At 44.5% G+C, this 27,382-nt stretch overlaps 1 protein-coding gene across 4 annotated transcripts in view; it reads left to right on the top strand.

The window, feature by feature from the left end:
• Positions 1-27,382, top strand: part of TTLL11 (tubulin tyrosine ligase like 11) — a 209,050-nt gene that overhangs the window by 79,114 nt on the left and 102,554 nt on the right. For all 4 annotated transcript variants that reach the window (XM_074330956.1, XM_074330955.1, XM_019731232.2 and 1 more), the window contains 2 exons: positions 6,473-6,568; positions 7,344-7,459. In XM_074330956.1, the coding sequence (XP_074187057.1) occupies positions 6,473-6,568; positions 7,344-7,459 (212 nt within the window). The remainder of the gene's footprint in view (positions 1-6,472; positions 6,569-7,343; positions 7,460-27,382) is intronic.

Here is a 27,382-nt window from a genome sequence, read left to right as displayed (position 1 = left end):
TCTTCTTCCATTGTCTTTCCTATTTCAGTAATTTAATCAGTAACTCAGACCGAAAACCTGAGTCATCCTTATTTCTTATTTTTTCCTCCTTCCCACATCCAATCCATAAAGAGCTCTTGAAAATAGACTTTAAAATACATCCTAAATATAACCACTTCCAACCAGTTCCACTGCTACCATCCCAGTCTAGGCAGCCATCACCTTGTATTTGTACCACTGCAGTAGCTCTTAATTGATGTCCCTATTTCCACTCTTGCTGTCTATAGCCTATTTTTCTCACGGTAGCCAAAGTGATTCTTTTAAAACATGTCAGATCAAATTACTTCCCTTGTGCAAATTCTCCAACGACTTTCTCATTGCACTTAAAATCCTGGCTCCTTACCATGGCCTAAAGGTGCTGTGTGATCTGTCCATTGTCTTTCTATCTGACCTTATCTCCTCCCACTCTCCCTCTTGCTTGCTCCTTGCTGTTCTTCAAAAGTGGCCTTCCTTCTTGCTGTTTCCTCAGCTTGGAATGACTTAGCTCTTCAAATGACTTATTTGATCACTTCATTCAGTCCCTGTTCTATGTCACTTCTGGTTATGATGGAGTAAAAAACTTAACCTCCTTCTGCAAACAACTATTGTACCAGACAAAAGACATGAAATAAATGTTTCAGACTTTGAACAACAGATAGCTCAGTACTGTGATCCCTGAGGAAGAGGGGGAAAGAAACTGAAGGTAAGTCCTACAATTGCCTCTGCTTTCTGTCAGGCAATTTCTGGAACATGGGCACTGGGACGGGAAACCTAAACCCTGTGACCTCAATGCGTTGAGATGGAGATCAATGTTTGAGAGGCCGAAGTGGCTGGAATTCTGTAGGCAGAATTCTGGAAAGGAGAGAGTTAAACTATATATCTATGTACAGAATTTTAAAAGGAAATATGAGCTTCATGAAGAGAGAAATGGAAGCTATTAAAAAGGACCAAATGGAACTTCTAGAGAAGAAAATACAATATCAAAAATGAAAATTTCACTGGATGGGATTAACAGCGGATTAGACATTGCCGAAGAAATGATCAATGAACTTGAAGACATAGCAATAGAATCTATCCAAAAGGAAACAGAGAAATGACAATGACAGGAAAAATAAATGAATAGACCATCAGTGACCTATAGTATAATATCAGGTGGTCTAACGTGTAATTGGAGTTTCCTGAGCAGAAGAGACAAAAAAAGATACAGAAAAATATTTGATGAAATGCCTCCAAATTTCCAAATTTGACAAAAGCTATAAGCCCACAATCCAAGGAGCTTAAGAAACTCCAAGTAAGATACCCACACATGCACACATCAAGTCTTATCATAATCATATTGTGGAAAACCAGTGATAAGAAAACTTAAAAGTAGCTAGAGAGAAAAAGGCACATTATGTTCAGAGGAACAAAAAGTAAACAAAAAGTTCTCATGAGAAACTGTGCAAGTCAGAAGACAATGGGATGACAAATGTTACCTCCTTAGAAAGTTCTTCCCTGACCATCCAATCTAAACCACCAACCCTTCCCCTCCACCCACTGCATCACACTCTATGTTCTGACCTTGCTTTAATTATTAACCTGCATGTGGTCTCTCTTTCCACTAGAATGCAAGCTCCAAGAGGGCAGATGTTAAAACATTCTTTGTCTTGGACACTGCTTTCTCCCCAATACCTAGAACAGTGCTTAATATTTAATAGGTGCTCATTAAATATTTGATAAATAAAATTGTCTTCCAGGCAAAATAGTATAAAGGCAGAGAGAAGTAAAACATCCCAGAACTATAATAGTTCAGCACAACTGGAGCCCAAGATGTGCAGTAGTGAGTGGGAGGAAATAAAGCTGGAGTGGGAGACAGGTGCCAGTCGTAGAGGAATTTGTAGGACATGCTGTGGAACTTGGACTTCGTTCTGTAGACAGGGATTTTAGGCACAGGAGTGTTAATATTCGACTTGCATTTTATAAAAATAATGTGGCCGCCCCTTGTGCCAGATGAGTTAGAGGGGAGAGTTTGAGAGCAAGGAAACAAATGGGGAAGCTATTAAAGTGGTCCAGGTACAAGATGGTGAAGACCTGATTCAGACTAAGAGCAGCAAGGGTGGGCCAGGTCGAGAAAGTTCTTTGGAGGTAGAATGTACAAGAGTTGGTGTGCAGGTTGATGAAAAGTATGCAGGAGAAAGCTTTGGCTTGTACAACTGGGTGAATAAGGAATACCGGAGGCAAAGCAGACTTTAGAGAAATGCGGTGTGTTAATTATCCTTGCTGTATAACATATTACCCCAGAACTTAGCAGCTTAATCTAATAGACATGCATTACCTCATAGTTTCTGTGGCTCAGGGATCTAGGCTTAGCTGACTGCCTCTGGCTCAGAGTCTCTCACACAGCTGCATGAACATGCTGGCTAGGACTGCAGTCATATTAAGGCTTGGCTGGGGGAAGATCCTCTTCCTCACTCACTCACATGGCTGTTGTCAGGCCTCGGGTCCTCCCCGGCTATTGTCCCACCTGGGCCTCTCCACTGGGCAGCTCACAGCATGGAGGCTGGCTTCTCTCAGAGTGAGCGAGCAAGAGAGTAAGAGGATGCATCCCAAGGTGGAAGCCGCAGCTTTTTTATTACCTAATATTGGAAGTGACATCCCAAGATTCCTGCCCTATTCTGTTTGTTAGAAAGCAGTCACTAGGTGCAGCCCGTGCTCAGAAAGAGGAGATTACACAGGGCATGAACACCAGGAGGTGGGGATCATTGAGACCATGTTAGTGGATGCCCACCACAGAGAGTAAGCTTGGATATGTTGAATTTGAAGAGGCTGGGACCTCCCAGTAGGGAATACCCTGGATGCGGATAGATGTATAGTTCTGGAACTCAGGAGAGAATCCTCTAGTTGGAATGAAGCTTGGAGCCTTTGCATGCATTTACAATTAATAGCTCAGGGCCCTTTTCTTCCCAACTTGCTTTGGAAACTTCTAGAAGTTAGGGATGAAGGACAGATATCTTTGAATCCCCAGGGTGCCCCTCAAGTAGGATGTACACAACACAAAATTGCTGATTAAATTACTTGGAAAAGGGCAGAATATAATGTGATTGAAAAAGCTTCTCTCTCTCTCCATTTGACAATTCCTGCTTTGCCACCAAACCTGAGAGAAGTTTTCCACTTTCTAAGCTGCAGGTTTCTGGTCTGCATATAGTGGGTGTCAGACTAGATTAGTAGTTTTTAAAAATTATGTAAAGCTTTTTTCCCAGGAACCCCAGTATGTAAAATGGTAAAAGTTGATCTGATCTGGCCTCCTTGGTGCTTCCCTAGAAAAGAACCCTGTTCTGAAAAACTAAATTCCGGTTTACTGCCAGCTTTGTCATTCTGGGATTATATGACAAGATCAACTCTAAGCTCCTCCCAGTTCTGTGACTATTTATTGAGGTCCATTGGTGCTACATATTTCATTGAACTTTTTTTTAAAGATTTTATTGGGGAAGGGGAACAGGACTTTTTTCTAAGTCAAATTGTTGTCCTTTCAGTCTTAGTTGTGGAGGGCACAGCTCAGCTCCAGGTCTAGTTGTCGTTGCTAGTTGCAGGGGGCGCTGCCCACCATACCTTGCGGGACTCAAGGAATTGAACTGGCAACCTTATGGTTGAGAGGACGCGCTCCAACCAACTGAGCCATCCGGGAGGCAGCTCAGCTCAAGGTGCCATGTTCAATCTTAGTTGCAGGGGGCGCAGCCCACCATCCCTTGTGGGACTGGAGGAGTTAAACCGGCAACCTTTTGGTTGAGAGCCCACTGGCCCATGTGGGAATCGAACTGGCAGCCTTCGGAGTTAGAAGCATGGAGTTCTAACTGCCTGAGCCACCGGGCCGGCCTATTTCATTGAACTTTTGAAAAGGCAAACAATTTCTGTTTCCTTGAACTTGTGAAAAAAACATAATAAAGCTGACCTTCATTAAATTCTATGCATCAGGTATTGTACAAAATAGTTTCCATCACATTATCTTTATTTGATCCTGTCTCCCTTACTAGATTATAAGCTCCATGTGGGTGGGAACTTCCTTTAGTCCACTACTGTGTTTCTGAAGCTAGACTAGTTTCTGGACATAGGAAGCATTTCAGTAAATATTTTCTGAATGAATGAATGCAGGTAAGGACTGTTCTTATTCCCATGTTACAGATGAGGAAACCGGGGCTTAGAGCTGCTAAATAACTGGCCTGTAGATATACAAGTTAAAGGCAGAACTAAGATTGGAAATTACCTCCTCTGGACTCCAAAGCCACAAATGCCATTTCTTGTTGGTGATATTAGCAGGAAACTGGAAAGGGAGCCAGCATATATTGAGCACCTTCCATAAGATGAGCAGAATCCTAGGTACTTTTGGCTTCCATTATCCACTGCCCTGCAAGGTAGCCATCGTTAACCCCATTTTTTAGAGGAGGTAAGTGAGGCTCAGAGAGGCTAAGCACCACGCCTAGCATCGTTTAGCTAGCATGAGAGACTGAGCTGGGATTGCAACCCAAGTCTCTCTGACCCCAAAGCATTCCTGTACAAGACCCAACATATTCAGCTACGTGTGCACAGTGGAAAATATGCCACTGGTGGGCGCAGGTCACCGTGGCTGACGAGCAGTGCCACTGCGCTTCTCCAGCTTTCCTATAGCTTTACATTCACGAAACCACTGTGCATTGAACTGGGAAGAATCCTCCAGGCTGAGCAAGTCCAAGTCCAAACTTCTAAGATATAGCAGAAAGTAAGCGTTGATGACTAAGGGTGATACATGTCGGTAGTGCAGCAGGCCGTGCTCTGCAGCCTCATCAGATCCCATGTCTCAGACCAGGTCTGAAGTTAGACTGATGACATCACCAGAGTCGCTTAAAGCCCTCATCACTCATATCCACTTGTCATATATTATTAAGCAGATCTATAATGCATGTAACATTTTTTACTAAGTTTCCATTCCTTTCCTTTTCATGACCAGGGAGAGAAAAATAGAGTGAGGATGACTTTTCCCAACATCTCATCCTTATTGCCCTTCTTTGAAGAATAACCTCATCTTGAATTATCCCCCAAAATGGTCATTTAGGCTCTGATTTCATTAATAAGGATGAAACTGCAGTTTAGTAATTATCATTTAACTAATGCATGTTCTATATAGACAAGTAAATGGATTTCCCCTCATCTTTTCTTCTTGAGTCCACAGAGGGGATACAGCTGCACCGTCTCCTTTTCGCTCCTTTATCCTCCACATCATTTTTTGAAACTTTGGGATTGTATCAATTATGTTCGAAGCTTTCTACCTTATCACCTCCTATAGAGATAACGCGAGTCCTCTCAAGGATCCGACGTTCTCGTAGTCCGAGTCTGAATCTAATTAGGACCTGTGATCTCGAGGACGAGGAGGCATTATCTAGGTGAAGGGTTGTTCCAGGCAGAGGGGATGAGACAGACTGGTGGCGGAGGAATTGAAAGAGTCCAGAAGGAGAGAAAGCCTCACCTGAGGTGCTGGATGCAAGAGCAGACGTCCAACAAACGGCGTTGGCGTTAGTTTGGGGTGTGTGTTGGCTTCCGGGGCACGTGGTCTGTGTGATCACAGTGCCCCATGTTCCGAAGGGCGCCAGGCCTGGTTTAATGCTCTGTTGTCACTATCGTGACTCCGTTAATACTGTTTGAACAAGCAGGGGGCTTTGCCTTTTCATCTTGTACTGGGTCCCACAGATTATGCAGCCTGTCCTGCTTGGGTGTGAAATCCAGTTCTGTCACTTACTAGCTAGGTAGTCCGAGAGAAATCCCCTGGTCTTTCTGGGACTCAGCTTCTGCCTCTATAAATGGAGAGCATAATCCCTACTTCAAATACACTGTCATGAGGATTAAATGAGATTGTGAATAGTTGGTGCCTAGTGGGTGCTTTTCCTTAGCTAAGAGGGTATATCAGAACCACCAGGGGGACTACTACGTTATTCAGAAAACATTTGCCAGAGCTCCACTCTGAAAGATTCTGACTCGTCCCAGGTGTGGGTTAGGGATGAGCAGTGGTTTTGAAAGGGGTCCTTAAGTGATACAGAGGTACAGCCGAGGTTACGAAAGGTAGCCTTGGGTTTTGAGAGCTCTAGCTAAGAAGCAACGTAATAGAGGAAAAGAAGAGGGAGAAATTGATGGGCTACTGACGGTCCTTAACATAATAAAAAACCTGTTCAAGAAGAAAGAGGTCATCATCTTATAGCACTTTCAGACGACACTAATAGTGCTGAAATGCACTGTGGGAACTCATCCCACTTGGGAGCTGCAGTCCATTTGGCCTGACAAGTACACCCAGAGGAAGAGGGGCTGTGGACAAGAGAAGCCAAGGTCAAGGCCCAGGGTGGGGGCCACGTTTGAGTTTATTTTCACTTTCCCGACCCTACTACTATCCTCAATTCCTGAAAAGCAATTGTAACTAGAGGGAGTAATTCTGAATTATGTTTATCCTGCCCAGATTTTAGGCTTTGACATTCTTCTAATGAAAAATCTGAAGCCTATACTACTTGAAGTTAATGCAAATCCCAGCATGAGAATCGAACATGAACAAGAAGTAAGTCTTTTGAGTATCTCATTGAACATATTGTCACTCAACTGAACATTGCCACTGTCATGTTATTCACTCGGCTAAACGAGATTCAACATTCCCAGATTTGCACAGCAAAGTTCTGTCCAAGTCTAAGTAATTTCAGTTTCGTTGAACTCTGAACATAGTCTATTAATATAAGACCTATCCGACCTATGGTAATTTCCCAGCATGCCATTCTTCCAATTTTTAAGATCTGCAAATGTAGAAGCAGCTGAGCCTTTCCATCAGTTTTGACATGAACTAATTAGTTAGCCTCAGGAGATGAACTAATTGAAATTCTATGAATATGATTTAGCCATGTCGACATGCTTGAATCGCTAAGATAAATAGTACATTTCATAGTGGTGATATTTTTTTTCTCCCTGAAAAAAATGCATAAAAAAGACTGGAAGGAAATACACCCAGTACTAATAATGGGTTTTAGAGGGATGATGTGGATTCTTTTAATTTTCTTAACCCCTTTCTAATTCCCAAATTTTCTACAATGAGTGTGTATAATTTCGAGAATCAGAAAAACTACTAATTTTCCTCTTCATGTAGTTTGTTGATTTGTGAAAGGAAACTGACATTTTTAAAGTAGTAAACAGGGAGACTTTAAAATAGTCTCGCCTGTAAATTAACATAAGCAAAATCTAACAGTACAAGCACCGGAATTAGTGGGAGGATTGGATACTCATAGTCACTTGGCACCGAATCCCTGAATCTCTCCACTGTAACATGGAATTCTTACCCATTCAAGCTTTCTCCAGGCGTGTTTGAAAATGTCCCCAGCCTTGTTGATGAAGAAGTGAAAGTGGCCGTGATCAGAGATACACTGCGCCTCGTGGACCCACTTAAGAAGAGAAGAGAGAACCAGTAAGTACTTTTTGTGTCATTTATTTCTCTCTCAGCTCCGCTTCCCAGGCCCGACACAGGTAAGTTACATTCTTAGAGCGTGTTAACATTGTGAGTGACATTTTCTTATTAAATAATCTAATCAATCATATTTTTATATTTTCATGTATGAGTATCAGCCTCCAAATATAATGACTCAATCAGGAGATGGAGACTTGTATATGAATTTCTAGCTGATTGTTCTCTGAATCTGGAAAGTCTCTTCTAAAAACCCACCTTCCGCTGGTGACAGGGTCTCCTCTCACCCACCATTGTTCACATGGTGCTTCTCTTAGAAATCCTCACGTATAGGGAGAGAATAAAACAACGGAGAAGAGGGCGACCCGTAACATGGACGTGGTAAAGACTGCTTCCTTTTCATTTTCTTTGTGATGTTTACACTCTTGCAGTACAAGCTTTTGGTTTCAACATTTGTAGCCAATTTAATGAACTTCTGGCCGTTCTGTAATAATTACAAATGTTGTAATTCCTCCTCGTCCCATCCACCCAGTGGACATCAAACTGGGATGTTGGTGGGAGAATGTGCCCTGCCCCTCCCTCCATGGAATCACCCCTGAAATGAATGACATTTCACTTGGGTGTTTTGTTTGTTTTGTTTTTTATCAAATTCCTGGCTCTCACAAAGTGTAAGAGTTGAGTAAATATCATTGTGTCGGTTTTCAGCAGAAAAGTCAAAGACAGGCATTTCAAATAGCACTCCTTGTAGCCCCGACAAATCAGAGTGACCCAAATGCTCCGAGACAGGAAGCGTTTGTCAGCTACGGTTCAAGACCGTGAGAAACGCCAACTTCCCTAAGCAAGTGTGCTTTGCAGTTTCTTCTACTGCGGCCCCTCACCAACTGGGCTCAAGCCCAAATATTGTTACAGTCACCCTCCAGTAGTGCTTCTCCCCTTGGCTGCACATTAGAACCATCTGGAGAGCTTTCAGAGACAGCACCACGAGGTCCCCCACTTCTAGAGATGTTGATTTTAATTAGCCTTGGCTGGAAGCTGGGCCACAGACATTTTTTTAGGTTCCCTAGGTGATTCTTCTGTGCAGCCAAGGTTGAGTGCCACTGCCCTGCAGGAAATGTCGCTCTGAAGGAGTGTTTGTCATCCTCTGAGTCAGGCTGGATGGTGCCTGCTCCACTGAGTTGTCCTCCAGAGTGCTCTCCACCGTGTGAGGCACAGATTGTCGCTGTTGGCGAGACTTGACTCAGAGCGTTCACTGGTAGTTTGTATGGGCTGACCCTGCCAGATGTGGCTTCTGCCCAGTAGAGCTTCTAAGTGATGGCGTGTTATGATTCCTCTTCGTGCCACCCACCCAGTGGACGTCTTGGTGGGCTATCTGGTGAATCCTTGGGCAGCTCAAACACCATGGCCGACGGTGTCCTCCTGTGCATGCATGGAGCTGCTGTCTTTAGCCATCTCTAAGAAAAAGCAGTGGATGAATGCCGCTTGGTCAGATGAATTGCAGCACAACTCATTCCTCAAAAATCTCCTACTCTCTAATGGTTATCGATCTCACCAGTAGAGATTAGATATGGAGAGACAGTCTGGCACGGTGGGGAGATTTGGGTGGCTATGCATGCTAGCGTGGCACTGTGGCACAGCTTTTTGAAGATGACCTTGACACATTAGCATTCTGATTCCTTTGGTGGGAACAAGTACAAAAGCCGTTGTGTGGCCTGAGGCTGCTTAATTGAAGGTCTGCCACCAAAAACATGAAGAGATATAAGGATACCACTGTATTTTCACACTAAACGGTGTCGAAACACAATTAGCTTCCTTGTTCTTGTTCTTGTTTTTCTTTACCTCCACCTGGCATTCTGTATCATCCACATGAGCTGCACATCTAAAATTTAATAGCAGTGGGGCACAGGACCATTGGGAAGCGTGGAAAAGGCATTTACAACTTATGAAGTCATAAGTAGCAGTACCTTATCTTTAATTTAAAGAGCACTGACTTTTCCTTTTTTTTTTTCCACATTGATAACCAGGAACAGTTAGAAACTTCAAGAATCTGACTTCAATTCTGACATAAAAACCCTTTGATTTCACCCTTTTCTTACCTACAATATTAAGGGTATATGTTAATAGCTAAATATCATTACTGACATTTTCCCTTAATTTCATCTTTTTTTTAAATTTTTTTATTTAAAACCCAGCGGTGATTGTCCATGAAAGCACTCTGTAATCTTTAAGGTGCTTTTATATGTAAGGGATTATTATTATCATTTCGATAATCACCATGCAGAGAAAAAGGCTGAAATTATTCTCAACTCCTTTGTGTAGAAATGTTTCAGAATAACTTGAAAAAAATCACCATAGTTATGCCCACAGAAAATGCAGCGTTCCTGTGCTGAACCATATGTGTTCAAATCAGAGACCACGCCACTCTCACTGCAGAAAATGTCACTTAGACTTCTAGGCTGGAAGTTACCTTTAGAAGTGTGAGTTTCTCGTGTTTGCATAGGATCTGACCTAAACCTTTGAAAATACATGGTATGCTAGCCGTTCCCTTCAGCTCTTTAGCAAGAGAGGCGCTGAAGTATCCTGCATTAATTCCTTCTTGAGTGCAGTTTGTCAGCCAGACCCTTGAAGTGAATGGTCACTTTCCCTGAACAGAAGAAATGGAGATAGATGCCCTGACTCCTCATACCTGTAAACCACTCCGAGGAGACGCACAGGGGCATTCGAAGGGCATCAGATGCCTGCGTCCGTGTATCATGCATCTTCACACACCTCGGGGGCCTGTAGGCTGGGGTCAGTTTCGTGGTGGGACTGAAATCAGTTCTCATACCTTCTGTGAGGAGAGGAACTTGCGACTCTGCTGACCCCCATCTTGGCATAGTTGAAAGAGCTTTTTCTTGAGCTGCGGAGACTTCGATTCAAATCCTGACCTTGGGGAGGTAAGCAGAGCTATTTTAAGCCTCAGCATCCTTTTCTATAAAATGGGGATAATATCATTTCAATGACATAATGTGAAAAACTTTTACTATCTAGTAGGCACTGAGTAATGCTTAGTTTACTACTCAGCAATAACATTATCTACTCAAACATGAAGAAACAAACAAAAATTAACGCTTAGTTGCCACTTTCTTTCCTAGTATACTTACAGTAGAATTTTGAGTTTAAAACCACTGACGTATCCTAAAAGTGAACCTGCTAGATCACTGTGGACTAGGATTGACATTGAAGCTGGTTGCCAATGGAAGGTTCTGTTTTCAAGTAGCAAGATGTCACTGGCACAGGCATCTTCATTTGTTGGGTTAGGAGAAAATACCTGTGGCCCCTGAAGTAATAAAATAGCGGTCGTATAAGAACTGTTTGGAACTACAATAATGTTTTGTAATATCGAGTGACTACTGATTTTCATTCCAGGGTTCTTTGGAGGCACCGTAGGAGCATGGGAAGGGGGAGACTTGTGGGGTGGGACTCTGGAACCATCGTATATCTATACACATACATGTATGGAGGAAAAATTCACATAATATAAAATTAGCCACATAAAAGTGTACAACTCAGTGGCATTTAGTACATTCATAGTGTTGTGCGACCATCTCTAGTTCCAAAATGTTTGTCACCCCAAAAGGAACCCTGTATGTATTAAGCAGTCACTCCCCATTTCCCCCTACACCAACCTTCTGTCTGTCTTTGGATTTACCTGTTCTGGATACTTCAGATACATGGAATCATACAATATATAGTCTCTTGTGATTGGCGTCTTTCACTTAGCGTAATGCTTTTGAGCTTCACCCATGTTGTAGCATGGACCAGTACGTCATTCATTTTTATGGCCTAATAATATTCCATTATATGGATACATCACATTTTATTATCCATTTGTCACTTGATGAACATTTTGGTGGAAGCCATCTCTTTTTCAACCGGAGGGGAGCTTCAGTGATCTGTTTTGTTTTTTAGCATTGTATAGTAGACTTCATTTGAAGGGAAAGGATCTTTGCTGCTATAAGAAGTTTTTAAAACCCTTGATTTAATCCAGCACCCTTATTTTATTGATAGACCCACAGACTATTAGAATCAGAAGGGACTTTAGAAACCATCATGTCAGTCAGCTCCCTGGTCCAAGAGTCTCCCACCTAAGCATCCCTGACAAAGGAGCAGCTGTGTCCTGGCGAGGCACTGGGCGTGGCACCCGTCAGATCCGGGATGACGTCCTCAATCTCCGATCATTGCTCTATGAACTTAGCCGAGTGGCTTTGTTCTCTGATCTTGCCTATAAAATGAGGATCAAGGTATTTCCTTGGCTGGATTCTCATGGTCATCATTTGAAATGACACATATGAGAGAGCCTCATGACATCTGAGAGCATTAGGCAAATACTAATTCTTAGGGTCACCAAGTGGTCAGTCAGACTATCAAGTTATGCTGATGGTGACACATAAGTCACTGGCTCCCGAGGCAGCCTAATTAAGTTGTGAGTATAATGGTTCTGAATCGTAGAAGACAAAACTAAGATGCAGAAGGTCAGTAACTTGCCCTAAATCACAAAGCTGGTTAGAGGCAGAGCAGAAACGGGACACTGAGTTTCCTGATTTCTACCCCAGAGTTCTCTCCACTTTGCCACGTTGCTCCATTGACCTCCAGCTTCTACTTCAAATCAAAGCTAAGCTTGTAAGATAAGGGAAAAACATCAGGAAAATCAACAAAAAGTTTCCCCTTTTCTCAAGATATTTGGGCAGCTTACGTCTTCCTTTTTAAAAAATTCTATCAGAAGCAGAAGTGAGTAAATGGCTTTTCCTGATTAGTTTAAAAACAAGGTGATTCCATCCATTGATTAATTTTGGGAAGGTCAGTTTACCCCTGGGGGAGCCATTTCACTAGTATTTTTCTCTTTTTCCAGAATTATTTCTGGTAACTAGATTCCTTTCTTGGGAATCATAAGCAGAGTAATAAAAATGAAGCCAGAGATAGGTTTGGAAGATCCTGAGGGAATTTTCTTGGTGTTATGATGCCTTGTAGTGCCTGGGAGCTGGGGTGTAGACTGTTTGCCCCTTATTCCAAAGTGTGTATTTGGAACATGCCTTATATAAGCCACACAAGCCCCTAGGCCCACAGTAACATTTTTCCATCCTCTCTCAGTTTCATTGCCTCCTATCGCCATAACAACAGATTTATTATACAGACAGGAGCCTGCCTGCCAGGGCAGCTTTTGACCTAATTCAGAGGGGTTTGTCCTCTGAAGGCTTCACTGGGAGCTCAGGCTGTACATCTTACCTTGACTCCAAGCATTGCCCTTGGGTTCTGTGCCATGTTTAGAACCAACAGATTAGGTGAATCCCCAAATTAGGTCAATTTTACATAGAATCTGGAAGAGGTGGAACATTCCAAGAGAACAGAGGTCAAGGAATCTCAGTGGCTCAGTTCTATGGCTGGCAGCTTGTTTCCTCCACCAGGGACGCCCTTCCATCCACTGTCTTCTACTTATCTAAGGAGTGTAACTCTGTCCAATCCGGGAGAGGAATATTGAAAATGCACTAACCTCTCTGCCCCTTAAATTGGTAGCATGTCCTACTGAAATTCCCTCAACACTAGGGAAGAGAAATTATGTAGATTAAATGTACCCTCATAAATGTAGAACGCCCCCTTTCTTATCAGAGAATATTGTTTTGGAAATAGACTTTCTTTCAGGAGAATCATTCGATCATCCTGCCACATGGCCTGTGTGTGCACAGCTGACATTTTGTTGAAATTCTTGAGTTTTGTTGATTTCTAAGGATTCCTTTCTGGCAAGACCCTAAAGAGCAGCACCCACTGACCCCAAGCACCTTGACGATTTCACATAAATCAGGAATTTGGGTCACAGAGAGATGAATATTTGCATATCCGTTTGCATTTCACTTATACCATGTGTAGATTAGAGAAAGAGGTATTGGTTATTTAGAGTGTTTATTGAGCATTTACTGTGTGCCAGGGAGAAGACTACAGAAGTGAATTAGCTCACAGGCCATAGGGGAGGCAAGACCCACACATGAACATAAGGTGGAAAGTGTGAAGTGCCCCAAACATAAAGACAAACTGCCAAAGGAGGAAAATGTAGGAAAGGTAATTTCCTGAAGAGTTTAAAACAAACAAACAATGGCCAAGGAGGAGGTGGCACTTGAGGTGAGGTTTAAAGCATGAGTAGCATTCGAAACACTGAAATGGATGGATGGTCATGCCTGCTGGAGGAAACAGAGGCACGGGGCTGTGCTGGGGAAACGTAAGGAGTTTACGTGAGCTGGATACAGGTGCATCAGGTGGAGAGGAGGGACCACCGGGGAGGCGGATGGGGACCCAGAGGCCAGAGGTGATGTCTTGAATAATGTCAAGCTAAGGAAATCAGCGCTTGTTTTCAACCTGCAGTACCTGGAGGCTTCAAGGGGGCCTGTGAGCCCAGAAACTACACAATATTTGTGTATATGTGTGTTTTTCCTGGAGAAAAGGCCAGAAATTTTATCATATCTTCAAAACATTAAGAACCCAACAGTCCTATTATCCTACAGGGAGCTGAAGCAATTTGTCCAAGGTGGGGGTGTCATGGCTTCAAAATACACTGTGCCCTCCGCACTTCGAAGGGTCTCACATTTCTGATGGCAGGCAGCAAACTAGAAAAATGTGCGTGCATTTTTAAATAAGAACAGACAGGAAATGACTAATGATAAGTGCATTATGTTATGTGGAAGAAATAAACCCAGACAACTGTCCTCCATTTGAAAATGTTTAAGCATTAAGTCAGAAGTAACCAGTAAAGCCTCTTTTGCGTGAAGTTTGTGGAACAGGAACCATTTCCGAGACTTAAATGGGGAAGGTGGAATTTCCTGAGCTGATTGAGAGTATCATTTCAGAGACCATTAGACAGGAGCAAAGCCCCTCGGCCGGCAGGCAGGCCGCTCTCCCTCACGACCAAGCGGGGAGCAGATGGGAAAGTAGATGAGCATATGGCCAGTCAGTCATTGTTCTGGGGAAATGGCAGTGTGGAATTCTGTGTGGGCCCTTCTAGAGTCATTCCAGGTAGTGATGGGGTAGCAAATGTATTTGGAAATTTCCTTACGAGTTGTTCCAGTGAGCCTGAAATGTTCGCATGCTTTCAGATCAGGAGTGTTGGCTTTTTGGAAAGAGGTAGTGTGGGCTCTGGAGACCAAGGTTTTGGTATCAGCTCTACTTGACCTCGGATTAGTCATTATACTTTGCTGAGCCTGGTTTCCTCATCAGAGAAAAAGTGGGGGTGGGGGAATTAGAGTTGCTACTGTGCCTCTTTCATAAGGAACTGTTTCTTGAGTGCTTACTGGGCATGGCACATTGCTGTTTACATTTAGTCTCATTTTGGCCTCACAATAGCCATGTGAGCAGCAGGGGCTATTATTACTCTGTTTATAGATGAAAACACTGACACTTGGAAAGGTTGAGTGACATGCCCAAGACCACACCACTTATAAGCAACAGATAGAGATTCAAAGTCGGGTCTGTTGAGTTCTTGCCCTGAGAGAGAATGGATGTGAAAGTATTTAGCCCACCACAGAGATATGTGTCGAGAAGGTGTCATTATTACCTGGCTGGGTTCCCACCTTCATTCTCAACTTCGGGGCAGGGGCTCATCTCTTTATTGCCAAGCACTGAACATGAGTAGGTGCCTATGGGTGATTGATTACCTCCCGTGAGGAAGCTCTGTGGCCAGCTAGGTCACCACTTCATTTTCAATAATCTTCAAAACCAGAATGAATAAAATGCAAGCCAATGAGCCGAGAACACCAACTTAAAGCAGATGTACCCATGAGACAAAAGAGAACAGTAGCAGACAGAAAATTATTCATGTGCAGTTGTGCGTCCCAGGCTGGGAACATTCTGAAGGTTCAGGAGAAGGCAAGGTGAGCCAAGGAGTCGGTCAAACCATATGTCATCACTAATATGAGACTGTTTTGGGATCTACAGGAATGGCAGTTTCATATGGTTCACCTTAGGAGCCGTCCTGGAGTAGTAGGCAGGCTTCTTGGAGGAGGCAGGGCTTACATTAGCTTGGGCTTGGTCTGGTGAGAAAGTGTGGCAGGTTTGGGGCAGGAAGCTGGGAGGCAGGGTTAGCAGGGTTGGGGAGCTCCATGACAGGCCAGGAGTGCCAGCCATGCTTCCAGTCGGGTGCTTTGGGGCTGTAGGGGACAATTGTTCCTTCTCTGCTACACACTTATTACATCTTTTCCCATGTAAAAGGCATGTGGTTCTTGTAGAAAAATTGGAAAATACTGAGAAGTGCATAGCATGAAATAAAAGTCTTCTTCCGATTCAACCACCGGAATAAACCTTTATTAACTTTTTTCATTCATAAAAATAGTATAATTTTCTTCTGTCTATACTGTTTTAGAGTTGAGGCCATACAAGCGATATAATTTTTGTATGCTGTTTTTATTTTTCTCCATTTTATGTGCCAGTAATTTCCCCTTCTTATTAACAACTCTGTAAACATCATTTGCATCAAGGGCTGGGCCAGAGTCTTCTCCATATTAGTGAACGTTTAGTTTATTTCCAGAATCTTGTGCTTAAAGCTGTGTGTGCAATTTTGAATGTTGTCTTAGGATGTCGAGAGCCCGTGAGGAAGCAGGACTGGACATGCACTCATGTTTTTAACGCACAGGGGGGCGAGCAGAGTGGGTTAGAACAGGGGTCCTGGAGTCGGGTGCTTTGGGGTGAATCCTGGCCCTGCCATTACAGCCATAAACAGTACAGTTTCCTCCCTTCTCTGTACTTTGGTTTCTTCATCCAGAAAAGGGAGTTTGCAGTTGGACGTTTTTAAACCTGCAAAGCATTGAGAAGTTCTTAGATTGGAGGAAGGGAAAAATGCTGCTTATTCCTAAGAGAATAATTATTGTGGGAAATGTCCAATATATATTTAAATAAATCAAACAATATATGTAACCTGGCGACTTTTCCTTTTTAAGGAAAAAAAATGTGAAGGCAGAGGTGTGAAAGTAAGTGGGAAGGAAGCTCTGACAGTGACAGGGTAATCTTTGGCTGTGAGGATGAGTTTGATTTCCCTCTAATTATCTGCTAGATTAAAAGAAATGAAAGATCAAAATTAAAGCCAGTTCTTAGCAATCATTTGAAAGCTCTTGGTTATTACACCACGTGGTGGGCATTATTCTCCAGCTGCTTTCTTTCCTTTTCTTTTTACACAATTTCCATCCTTTCCCTCTCTTGTGGCGGTGTAAGCCCGGGCCACTCTCCTTCCGGAGGCTAACGTGAGGGGGTGTGAAGAGGATGGGATCTGAACAGTTCAGAGTGGGAGGATCTGCCCCAAGCTCACCCTCCCCGGGCGCTCATGTCACTAGTGGGGATCAGCAGCCTTCCTTGTCTCGCTGTGGACCTGGCTTTTCAGCGCGTGCGCTTCCTGCCGAGGCGGATGTCTTCATTTGCTGAGAGGATGGCTGTCTTCCCCGAGACTGCCCATGCCTCTGCGGCACCAGAGGTCAGCCTGGAGAAGCTGCTGACACAGGCACGAGTGAATGTACGTGTGCATGCACGAACGAATGAGCATCAGGTGTGGGCCCTGTGCTGGCGGCTGGGGCAGGCGTGAGGTGCAGGATGCAGTGGGGCACCGGCAGCAAGGTGAGCAGGAGGGAGGCAGTGAGAGGGGCCCAGGCAGGGAAAGCAAGCAGCCACGAAGGTCGCGAGGCAGTACAGAACGTGGGCTCTCCAAGCACAGAGAGAACTCTGGCTGTGTGGTTCATAAGCGCTCCAAGCTGGAAGCAATCGAACCATCCACCGACAGAAGAACGCACTAATCGTGGCTACTCACTCTCCGGAATACTACATGTTATGGAATGCACGAACCATAGCTCCAGACATTGGTAGGAATGTTGAACAAAAGACGCAGGTCACAGAAGAATATCTGCAGAATGCTTCCAATGAAATAGAATTCATAACAGGCAAAACAAAACTGTATTTTGTAGAGATGTAACCCTAAGTGGCAAAAATAGGAAGCAAAGCAAAGCATGATGAGAAATCAGACAGTTTAAGGCAGCAACTTCTGCACAGGGATGGGGAGAGGGAGATGTGGCCTGACAGGGGCACAGGTGGGCGGGTGAGATCCTAGCTGTGCTCTATTTCTTAATCTGGTGGTGGCTGCGTAAATATTAGAGTTATTCTTTAAACGTATGCATCTGTTTTCCGCACTATTCTGTATGTGTGACATATCACGATTTTACAGGTAAAATAAAATACTATAATTTTGCCAGCCTGGCAGGATTATAGCGAGTAAGCAAGGGAGGGTGTCAGATGCTGCAGGATCTAATGGGTCAGGCCAAGCGTTAGGCTTTTCATCCTGAAAGCAATGGACCAGCTTTAAACAGCAGGGCGGTATGATGAGATTTGTGTTTCAAAAAGATCACTTAGGCTGCAGCATGAAAACCAAACTGGAGTGAGGCAAGGGTGGCTGTGGGGGCCGCAAGGACGTCTGAGAGGTGGTGGTGGTGTGGAGGAGATGGCAATGGCTGGAAGGAAGAGAGGTGTTGCCTTCAAGAGGTATATACGAGGATGAGTGGATAGGACGTGGGGCTGCTTTGGATGTGAGACGTGAGCGTGGAGGAGGAGTCAAGAAAGGGGTTGGTTTAGCAGCTGGGTGGCTATTGGTGCCAAGGAGCCCTGGGGACACAAGACAAGGTCATGAGACTCCCAGGTATACTGTCTACTACGTAGTTGGGTGCACAGGCCAAGGTGCATGAGGGGATGGGGCCCATCATGGGAACAAATGTCCCCTCGAGTAGACTGATTCCTCCACCTGGCCAGACCTGACACCATGTTGTCAAGTGATTGAGGGGAAGCCGTGGTGAAGCAGGGTGAGCCAGACAAGAGGGCTGAGGTCAGATCCTGGCTCTGCCCCTCTTTCGGGCACATTCTTTTGCCGTTCCCAGTGGTTACTCTGCAGCAGATGCTCATGTTGCTCACCTGCCCGCTGGCTCAGTTGCCAGGCCCAGAACCCTTCTGTCTTCAAGGCACCTTTTGCATTTCATCATCTTCTCTTAATTGATTAGGTTGGTGCAAAAGTAATTGTGTTTTTTGCAAACAATTTTTTTTTTAACCTTTTAACATGCAGTTATTTAGTGTTTGGATTTGTGCAGGCGCCTGGGTGTACTTCACAGGCACTTGGCCCATGCCAGGCAGGAGGTGTGGTGGAGGAACTAAACTTGTGAAGCAAGCGGGAAGGAATTCTCCACGGCACCTGCTTCAGGGGTTTCCCCGGTCGCACCCCCCATCAGCACCCCCACACCTGTGCAGTGCTCTGCAGTTCAGAATCATTTGAAAGCCAGTGGTCTGAAATAATACACATGCAGCTATACCAGATAGGCAGGTGTGGGTGATTGCTCCCATTTTACAGGCAAGGAAAGCAAGACTCGGAGAGAGAGTTAGGGGAATGTTGACCTGTGTGTGTCAGTCCACTAGCCAAGGCCTCAGGGGGGCTATGCTTCTGCCCGCCATGACCACTTGGAGATCCTGTGAGGGAGAGTGCCCGGAGTCCATCCTCAGAGGCCTGATGAGGAAGTGGGACCGGACGTCCTCTGCTACAAGGAAAGGGTGACGGAGAATAAGAGACACCCCCAGGCGATTTTTACCATTTTTAACTTGAAAGGTTGTAATGTGGGAGAGGGGATAAACACTGCAGGCCTCTGTGAGCAGCACAAGGAAACATGACTGAAATTTGCAGAGAAATTTAAGCTCAAGGAAAGAAGAAAAGAAAACTTTGCCTGAGATATTAAAGGTTGGGTCAAAGGAGTAGTGAGTTCCACGTAGCTGGAAGTAAGCAAGTCGAGACTAAATGGCCACATGTAGGGAAGAAGCGCCAGCTCTGGGATCAGTTCCTGGTCCTGGTTTTGTTCCCGGTTCCTTGGGCCAGTCATCTAACCTCTCTCAGTCCCGGTTTCCTCGTCTGCAAAATGCAATAATGGTGGGCTGTGAGGCTCAGCTAGGAATAAGAGCAGATCTCTGGGCACACTCACTCCACAAGTATCTCTTGAGTTCCTACTTAAGACATGACATCTGTCATCTGGTTTAGTTGTCACTAGTCTGCATGCAGCCCTGCCCCTAACGTGTGGGAAGAAAGAGAACACGTTGAGGTCCCAGCCTCTTGTCCCCACTCCTGTCCCCACTCCTGACTCCCTTCATCACTGCACAGGGTGGGGAGATCCCCCAGTTCACACACCCAAGCCCAGTGCACACCACCCCTCAGTCTAGGGGGATCATACCAGAAGCACCATACACCCTTGGGAAGATGGACTCCAGCCATTGAGGAGGGGACTACAGAGTCATGGGTACCCAGAATGGGTGTCCAGAGGGCAAGGGACATGGGCCCCATGTGGGCATGTGTCCTTGTCCTGAAGGAGTCCTTGCCCCATGGGAAGGAGGCTGCCAGAGTTGGGCTGAAGCAGTATCCTCTCAAGTGCTAAGCCCAGGGCAGGGCCCAGTTGCCAGGTCTAAGTGCAGTATTTTCTGCAAGATTCTTAAGTGGTGCTGCTGAGTTATCTGTGTATGCTGGGCCATGAGCCATTCTGGGGCCTCAGTGGCAGGCTGAGAGCAAAGGGACAAAGTCAGGAAACAGGGCCAGCAGCACAAACTATGATCTGGGTCAGGGATGTTATTTCTTTCCATGGCAGTGGAGGGACTCTGTCGGCAGGGTGTTACCCTAAGAGTCCCCAGAGGGTGGCAGAATGAGCTTCCTGATTCTGGGCTATTGAGCTCATTCAAGGGAGAACTGAGAACACAAGTGCCTTCCCTGGGGTGGTAGAGAGAGTGGCAAGGACAGGGTCCCAGCCATCTAGCCTGGAGTTTCAGGTAGAACTGCAGCCCAATTAGAAGAGCTAGCATGGCGGCCGGGATGGCACAGCTGGCATCAGACTCTGGGTTTGAGTCAGCAAGACCACCCCAGGTCCCCTCCGATTGCTGCTTTGGCATCTGCTAGCATCCTTCCTGCTGAGGCCAGTACAGACTCTGGGCTGGATGGAGGCGAAGTCCTTAGAGCCTGCAGCTGAGTAGGGGCAGAGGGGCGAGGCGGCGCAGGTGGTGGATGGGCAGCTCCCAAACTTTAGTGGGGCATCCGAATCAGCTGAGGTTTGTTAAAGCCCAGATTGCGGCATTCCACCCCAGAGTTCTGATCATTAGCATGTCTAACAGGGTCCCAGGGGACAAAATGCTGCTGGTCCAGGCACAACACAACACTTTGAGAACCACTTGCCTGCCAGCCCCAGTCCTTGTGTCTGTCCCAACCCACCTGAGGACTCAGCCCCTTGGGGGTGTTGGCACTGTGCTGTCACTGGGGTGGTCAGTAGGACTCATCCTCATGCACAAGAGATGGCCAGTGAAGGAGGCCACTGTAGGGGGTTTGCCGGTAACCCCGAGAACAAGACGCTCCAGTTTTACATAACTACTCATAGGTGTCGCGTATTTTGCATGTGACCACAGAGCTGAAAAGGCAAAACGGCCACATTATAAATTCACGTTTTCATTAATCTGTTTCCTTTCCCTGCCTTTCTGTGCACGTTTCTTAAGACAAGTGAAATATTAAATGATTGTAAAATCTAATCTTTAAGGCACAATCAAACCCTTTTAAAACAATTCTTCTAATGAGGGAAAATGTTGCAGGTTTTTTTGTCTGCATCTCTCCCAGCTGGTTTGCAGGCAAAGTCCTCAATGCATCCTTAATTTTGACTCAGACTTTCTCTACAGCAGAACAAGTGGTGGGGAAAATTTGTTCTCTAGGCAACAGCAACATTTCTGTCTCATTTGTTTGGTTTTCCGCTGTAACATGACAGCTTGTGGGGCTTCTAAGAACGCAGCGTTCATGATCAGTAAATACATCGGGTTGCAGATTTCAGCCATTTAATTACTGACGATGGGAATACTACCTTGCTGCATGAATATTTTAAACTGGAACAAGAGGCAAATTGCATGTCGCTCCCCAATTTCACTGTAGTTCTGAAAGACTTCAGATTTCAGTATCATCTGACTATCCCATGCTGTGAGCAATGTTTTTCTTCAGGGAATTTGGTAGCAGAGTTACTTTGTTCCAAGCCAGGGGCAAGTCCAAGACATTTACAGGAAACAGGTCATCTTAGTACCATTTAGTTTGTCCTTGCATCTATAAATCTCCTCACTGGAAATGGAACCTAAACCAATACTTTTTTAAAAAATAAATTTTATTGGGAAATATTGGGGGACAGTGTGTTTCTCCAGGGTCCATCAGCTCCAAGTCGTTGTCCTTCAAAGTAGTTGTGGAGGGCGCAGCTCAGCTCTAAGCCTAGTTGCCGTTTTCAATCTTTAGTTGCAGGGAGCGCAGCCCACCACCCCGTGCAGGAATTGAACTCGCGCTCTAACCAACTGATCTATCTGGCTGCCCCTCCCGAAGCTCAGCGGCAGCATGTTGTTTTCAATCTAGTTGTGGAGGGCGCAGCTCACTGGCCCATGCGGGAATTGAACCAGCAACCCTGTTGTTCAGAGCTCGCGCTCTAACCAACTGAGCCATCCGGCCTCCCCTGAACCAATCCTTTTTATAAATGGGGATGTAACATTGTATAATGGAAAAGACAAAAGGTTGTAGAAACCAGTGGGCCTGGGATAGAATCTCGACTTTTCCTCTTGCTCACAGTGACATGTGGGGCGGGTACTTAACTTCTCCAAGACTCCATTTCTTCATCTGTAAAATGGGAATAATAGTAATAACTACTTAGCATCATTGTGATCATTAAATGAATTAAAGTACTTAAATACATAGCATAATGACTGGACATGATAAGTATTTAAAAAGTGGTAGTTACTTATAATTATCCTTCCTGTTAGTATATAAAGTACCTATTACAGTGCTGAGCACATATGAGTTCAATAAATGGTTATTATTATTATTGTCAATATCATCATAATTCTTACAGATGGACATATATTAGAAATACAGTTTTCCACCATGTAGAAATATATGTTTTATTTTTTAAGCTATTTGATCCAACAGGAATTTATATGAGTAAATGGACAGCTTAATAAAATTTCGAGAGATTGAAGTAAATGAAGAGTATTCATATAAATAGTTTAATTAATTCCTCATGCAAAACATTTGTTCAGTTTGTGCGTCAAATTGCATGAAACGGGTTCTGTAGATTTTCAGGAATTCCTCTTTGTTGTGCCACAGGGATGGGGACCTTCAGTAGGAAGAGTCTTCCATGGAAAGGCAGCTCCGACCATGGGAGATGACCTGGGCTGAGTGTCAGCCCTGCAGCCGCCTCAGAGCTTGACCTTGGACAAGTCCCCCACTTCTCTGGGCTGTGGTTTGTTCATCTCCTGAGTCTGCTGTGGTGCAAAAAAGCTGCGATTCCCTAAGTGCATGTGATTTATTCCCTTTTACAAAGAGATATATAAAAAATAAAAAGAAAGATTTTATCCTTTAAAAACGCTTAGCCTCTGAAAATTTTGCCAGTTGCTTTTTAACCACCAGATATTAGGTACCAGATATTGGTGGGTGGCTTAATTGGAAGTTGCGTTCATCTTCTGGAGTGTTTGCACTTGCACTAAATGTATTTTTGACAGTCTCTCACCATCCAGCTTTTTGCTTCCAACCAGAATGATTTGCTTCTCTGCTGCATTCCGAACCCTTTAGTCCTGGTTACCAGCACTAATTGGGTTGAAGAAGAGAAACAGGATTGTGTTTCTAAAAGTAGTTCTGATATAATAGGCCATTTTTTGATGCTGTTATAATCTGGGTGCTTCATGAGGGTGACATTACAAGGCTTTGCATTTATTCTCTACCCAAGGTCATGGCCAGCATCTTCGAAACTGGTGAGCCGATGCCTGTAATCAGGGGACAGGATGGTGCTCATCTGTGTGCTCTGCTGTTGCAGGTGTGGCCTAGTGTCTCTCATGGTTTGCTTCTTAGCACTTACCCTACCTACCAGCTGTTTGTTTGTGGGAAATGTGTCCCCTGGTCTTGGAAAACTGGTGGCTTGGTGTGTGATAGGCTAAGAGTGAGAATGTGTGATGTGGGGGACGTGGACAAATACCACTACCTGCAACGTGATATGAGAAAGGGAAGGAACGCTGGAGTGGGAGACCGGGGTCCTAGTCTTGGCTCCTCCTCTGGCTGACTTGCTTCACTCCCACACACTGCAGGCCAGGCACTGTGTTGGGGGTTGGGGACACGAAGGTAATTCAGCACGGATCCTCTGCCCAGCTCCATCTCTGGGCTCCTTCCCGCTCTTCACTGAGGCACTTGAGCTTGACTGCTGAGGGAGCTTTCTGTTCTAACACTCTGTTGGCTCAGTTATTTGTAGTAATAGTAATAAGTCTCAGGCATGGTATTAGGTAGGCGTTTTGGTAGAACTCTGGCTGCAGGCAAACCTGTGGATGAGTTCCAAAGTATAGATGGCTCCAAAAAGCATGCTTAGTTTTTGAGTTTGGTTATATCCCACATAAGGTTTGTTGTTGGCTTTGCCGGGGGGAGTGGGGTGGGGGGCAGAGAGGAGCCGGGGGGCGGGGGTGGTTAGTCTCCATGAATTGGTTCTTGGCTTCTTCTTAGTACAGTGGTACCTTGGTTTTTTAATGTCTCCATTGACGAACATTTTGATTTACAAACGCTGTAAATTTTATGGATCTATGGTATCATTAGATAGTAAAATTCATGCTAAATTTGCAGTTCTAGGGGTTGATTTTAAAGGTCTGGAACAGATTAATCCATTTTGCATTACTTACTTTCTATGGGGAAACCATGCCTCGGTTTTCAAACGTTTCAGAACTCGAACGGTCTTCTGGAACAGATTACATTCGAAAACCGAGGTACCACTGCCGTTGGGAAATGCTTTGGTTAATTCTCTGTTCTGGGCCGTTATTGGCATTCAGATTGCTTTCTGTATTATCTCAGATTAAGATCTCAGGACTGGTAGGGTACGCCCCTGTAGTCTTCTTGATTTATGACGTTGTCACTTGAAGTTGTGCTTTCTCTTTTAGTTTGTTTTACATTTAAGTTATTTTGGGTGCTATCACCCCATTCTTCCATTTTTCTTCTCCTTACGCTATGTGTCCTAATCTGAACTAAAAGGATTACATTCATATAGCATAACAATGTTTTGGGTTATTTATCACATATTTGCTGATATTTAAGCTATCTTTTCTTTTCTTTAAAACAAGAGCTGTGCCTCTTTCTGAGACTTGTCTGTACAATGGGGACCATAATCATCAGAATCTTTTAAGGAGGCCAAATCAGCAGCCCTCTCTTCCATCTAAATCCTGAATTGAGAAGAAGACAAAAGAATAAAGCAGATAAGGGCCAAAATATCACCTTCATTATGGAAAAGGTGATGTTGGAGAATGTGTCTTACATTGGTGGGCAAATGAGCCTCCTGACTGATGCTGAATCCACAGTGCGGCTCATGCAGGCAGGATCCTTCCACTCCCGACACCCTCTCCCCCACAAGCAGGAATGTGGAAGCCAGAGCCAGGCCCTGGTGAGCAGCTGAATCTGTGTTCCCAAGAGGAAGGGATGAAGGGCTGAGCCACTTTTGCCCAGTTCCTCCCTCCAGACTTACCAGTCAAAAAAGGCGTTGTATTTCCTCAGGTGCAGAATGAGGGTGGGGCAGGGACAGGCCAAAAACGTTATCATAAGTCACTCCCAGGCACGTGGGAAGAAACATCGAGCAGAGGGAAACGGGGTCTGTGCCCCCAAAACAATCATACTCACCTCACAGGAAGCAGGTTCACAGGGGTTCAAAGGAGATCCTTCTGAGTCTGACAGACCCGAGTTCACATCCTAGTCTCCACTTACAGGCTGTGTGACCCTAGGTGAATTCCTCCACCTGGCTAAACCTCACCTGTAAAATAGGAGTGATAAACAGGCATTGTGAAAGTTTAGTGAGATAAGCCATTAGAATTCCAGGCACATGATAAGTGCTCAATAAAGACTAGAAAGTCAAATGAGAGAACATAGAAATGTCCTTTGTAAATGATACAATTTTATATAAATATCAACACATATTATTTATGGTGGTGGTATTAGTGTAACATTGAATTTCTCTCGCTATGCAATACTGTTAGTGCCCCCAATTTAGGTGTATTTAAATAGGCTGGGGGTACCCAGCAGTGGCTTTTATTCATCTCTTTTCTATCGCCTCTTGGCAAAGAAGACCCACAAGCCAGAAGGAAAGAAGAAATTAAATTAGCAAGAAACTTCTGTGCATCAAAATGACCATTCCTCTGATTCCAGCTATTTTTGTAGATTCTCCTGGAAGCTGTCATGTAATTCTGCAGCAGCCATTAGAAAGCATTCACTCCATTTAATTTGTGCCGAAAAATCATTAGTGGGAATTTGACACAGGCCTGGAGTGTTCACAAGCTGATACCTGGCTGTCAAGCTTCAAGGGACAGCTCCATTTGCCTGCCAGAGGCAGCCCTTGAAAGTGCTCTCAGGAGAGAAATGGGGGTGGGGCGAGTGTGGTACTTTCTCTCTGCCTCCTCTTCGTCCTTCTCTGTCATTGTCCACAACATGTTGAGTGTTACCGTGGCCAGCTACCTCCTTGTTTAGTTTGTACCACAGCCCTAGAGCTTTTATTATCTGTACTCTACCGTTACAACGTCTGCCCACCAACTTGGGCAGAGTCAGGACTCGGAGCAGGTTTGGGTCATTCCAGAGCACTCTTTGTTGGGAGCCTGAAGGAAGCTCTTGTATGTCATGGCAGCTTCCATGTCACTGACATTTGGTATGAACCAGCAGAGCTCCCCTTTCCTTGGCAACTATTATTGCTAATATCTAGCCGCTATCCAAGCCTTAGTTTTCTCATCTGTCGTATGGGGGTAATTATAGCTACTTCACAAAGTAATGTACTTAATGATTAAATGAGATAATGTACCTAAGGACCTGGGATAGGGCTTGACATGTAGTAGTTGTTCAATAAATGTCAGTGCTAGTGCCATATATGAAAGCTCCTAGCACAGTGCCTGGTTGTCAAATTAGGCCCTCTGTAAACAGTAGGTGCCTTTATCCCTTTTCAATGTACAATCTCCTCCGATCCCCTAAAAGCACTGTTCCAGCATAACTAGGCTTTATAGCTGTGGATCTGTGAGGATAGAGGAACCACGCTGTGAGGGAAAAATGTGTCTGTGCTGGTACCAGAGATCACGGCGGGGGAGCCCCTTCTGTTAGTCTCTCCTGTCCTTCCTTAATGGCAGGCTCTCATCCAGTGTTCCAATATCAGAACTCCACACACACATCCTGGCTGCCTGCGGCTGGTTTCAGCGAACATTTTCTCTAAGGCTCCCAGCGATGGAGACAGAGAGCACCTCAAGACACCTTGTTTCACACTGTTTTTGAAGTTAAATTTATTGGGGTGACATTGGTTAATAAAATTACATAGGTTTCAAGTGTACAATTCTATAATACATCATCTGTATATTGTATTGTGTGTTCACCACCCAAAGTCAAGTCTCATGCTGTCACCATATATTTGACCCCCTTTACCCTTTTCTACCTACTCCCTTCCCCCCCATACCCGCTGGTAACCACTAAACTGTTGTCTGTGTCTATGAGTTTTCATTTGTTTGTTTGTCTTGTTTGTTTGTTGCGTTCAGTTTTGTATCCAACATATGAGTGAGGTCATCTTGACATTTTCTGTCTGCCTTATTTTGTGTAGCATGATATTCTCAAGATCCATCCATGTTGTCGCAAATGGCAGTATTTCTGTTCCTTTTCCACTGCCACTAAGTGACTCTAAGTCAAGTGCACTCAGCAAATAGCAGCGTACGAAATTCACCTGTAACACTGGGGCATCTTACTAAAAATTAGAGATGTGCATTTTATACATGAGGTTTATCTCTCCAAACCCCAAAACTCCTTCAGTTTTGTTTGGAGCCAAAATCTTTCTAAAATGCATGACACACCCTGAAATTGAA

The sequence above is a fragment of the Rhinolophus sinicus genome, linkage group LG04, assembly GCF_036562045.2.
Source record: "Rhinolophus sinicus isolate RSC01 linkage group LG04, ASM3656204v1, whole genome shotgun sequence".
In the NCBI taxonomy this organism is placed as follows: Eukaryota; Metazoa; Chordata; class Mammalia; order Chiroptera; family Rhinolophidae; genus Rhinolophus; species Rhinolophus sinicus.
This window is presented reverse-complemented; position numbering and strand designations above follow the sequence as displayed.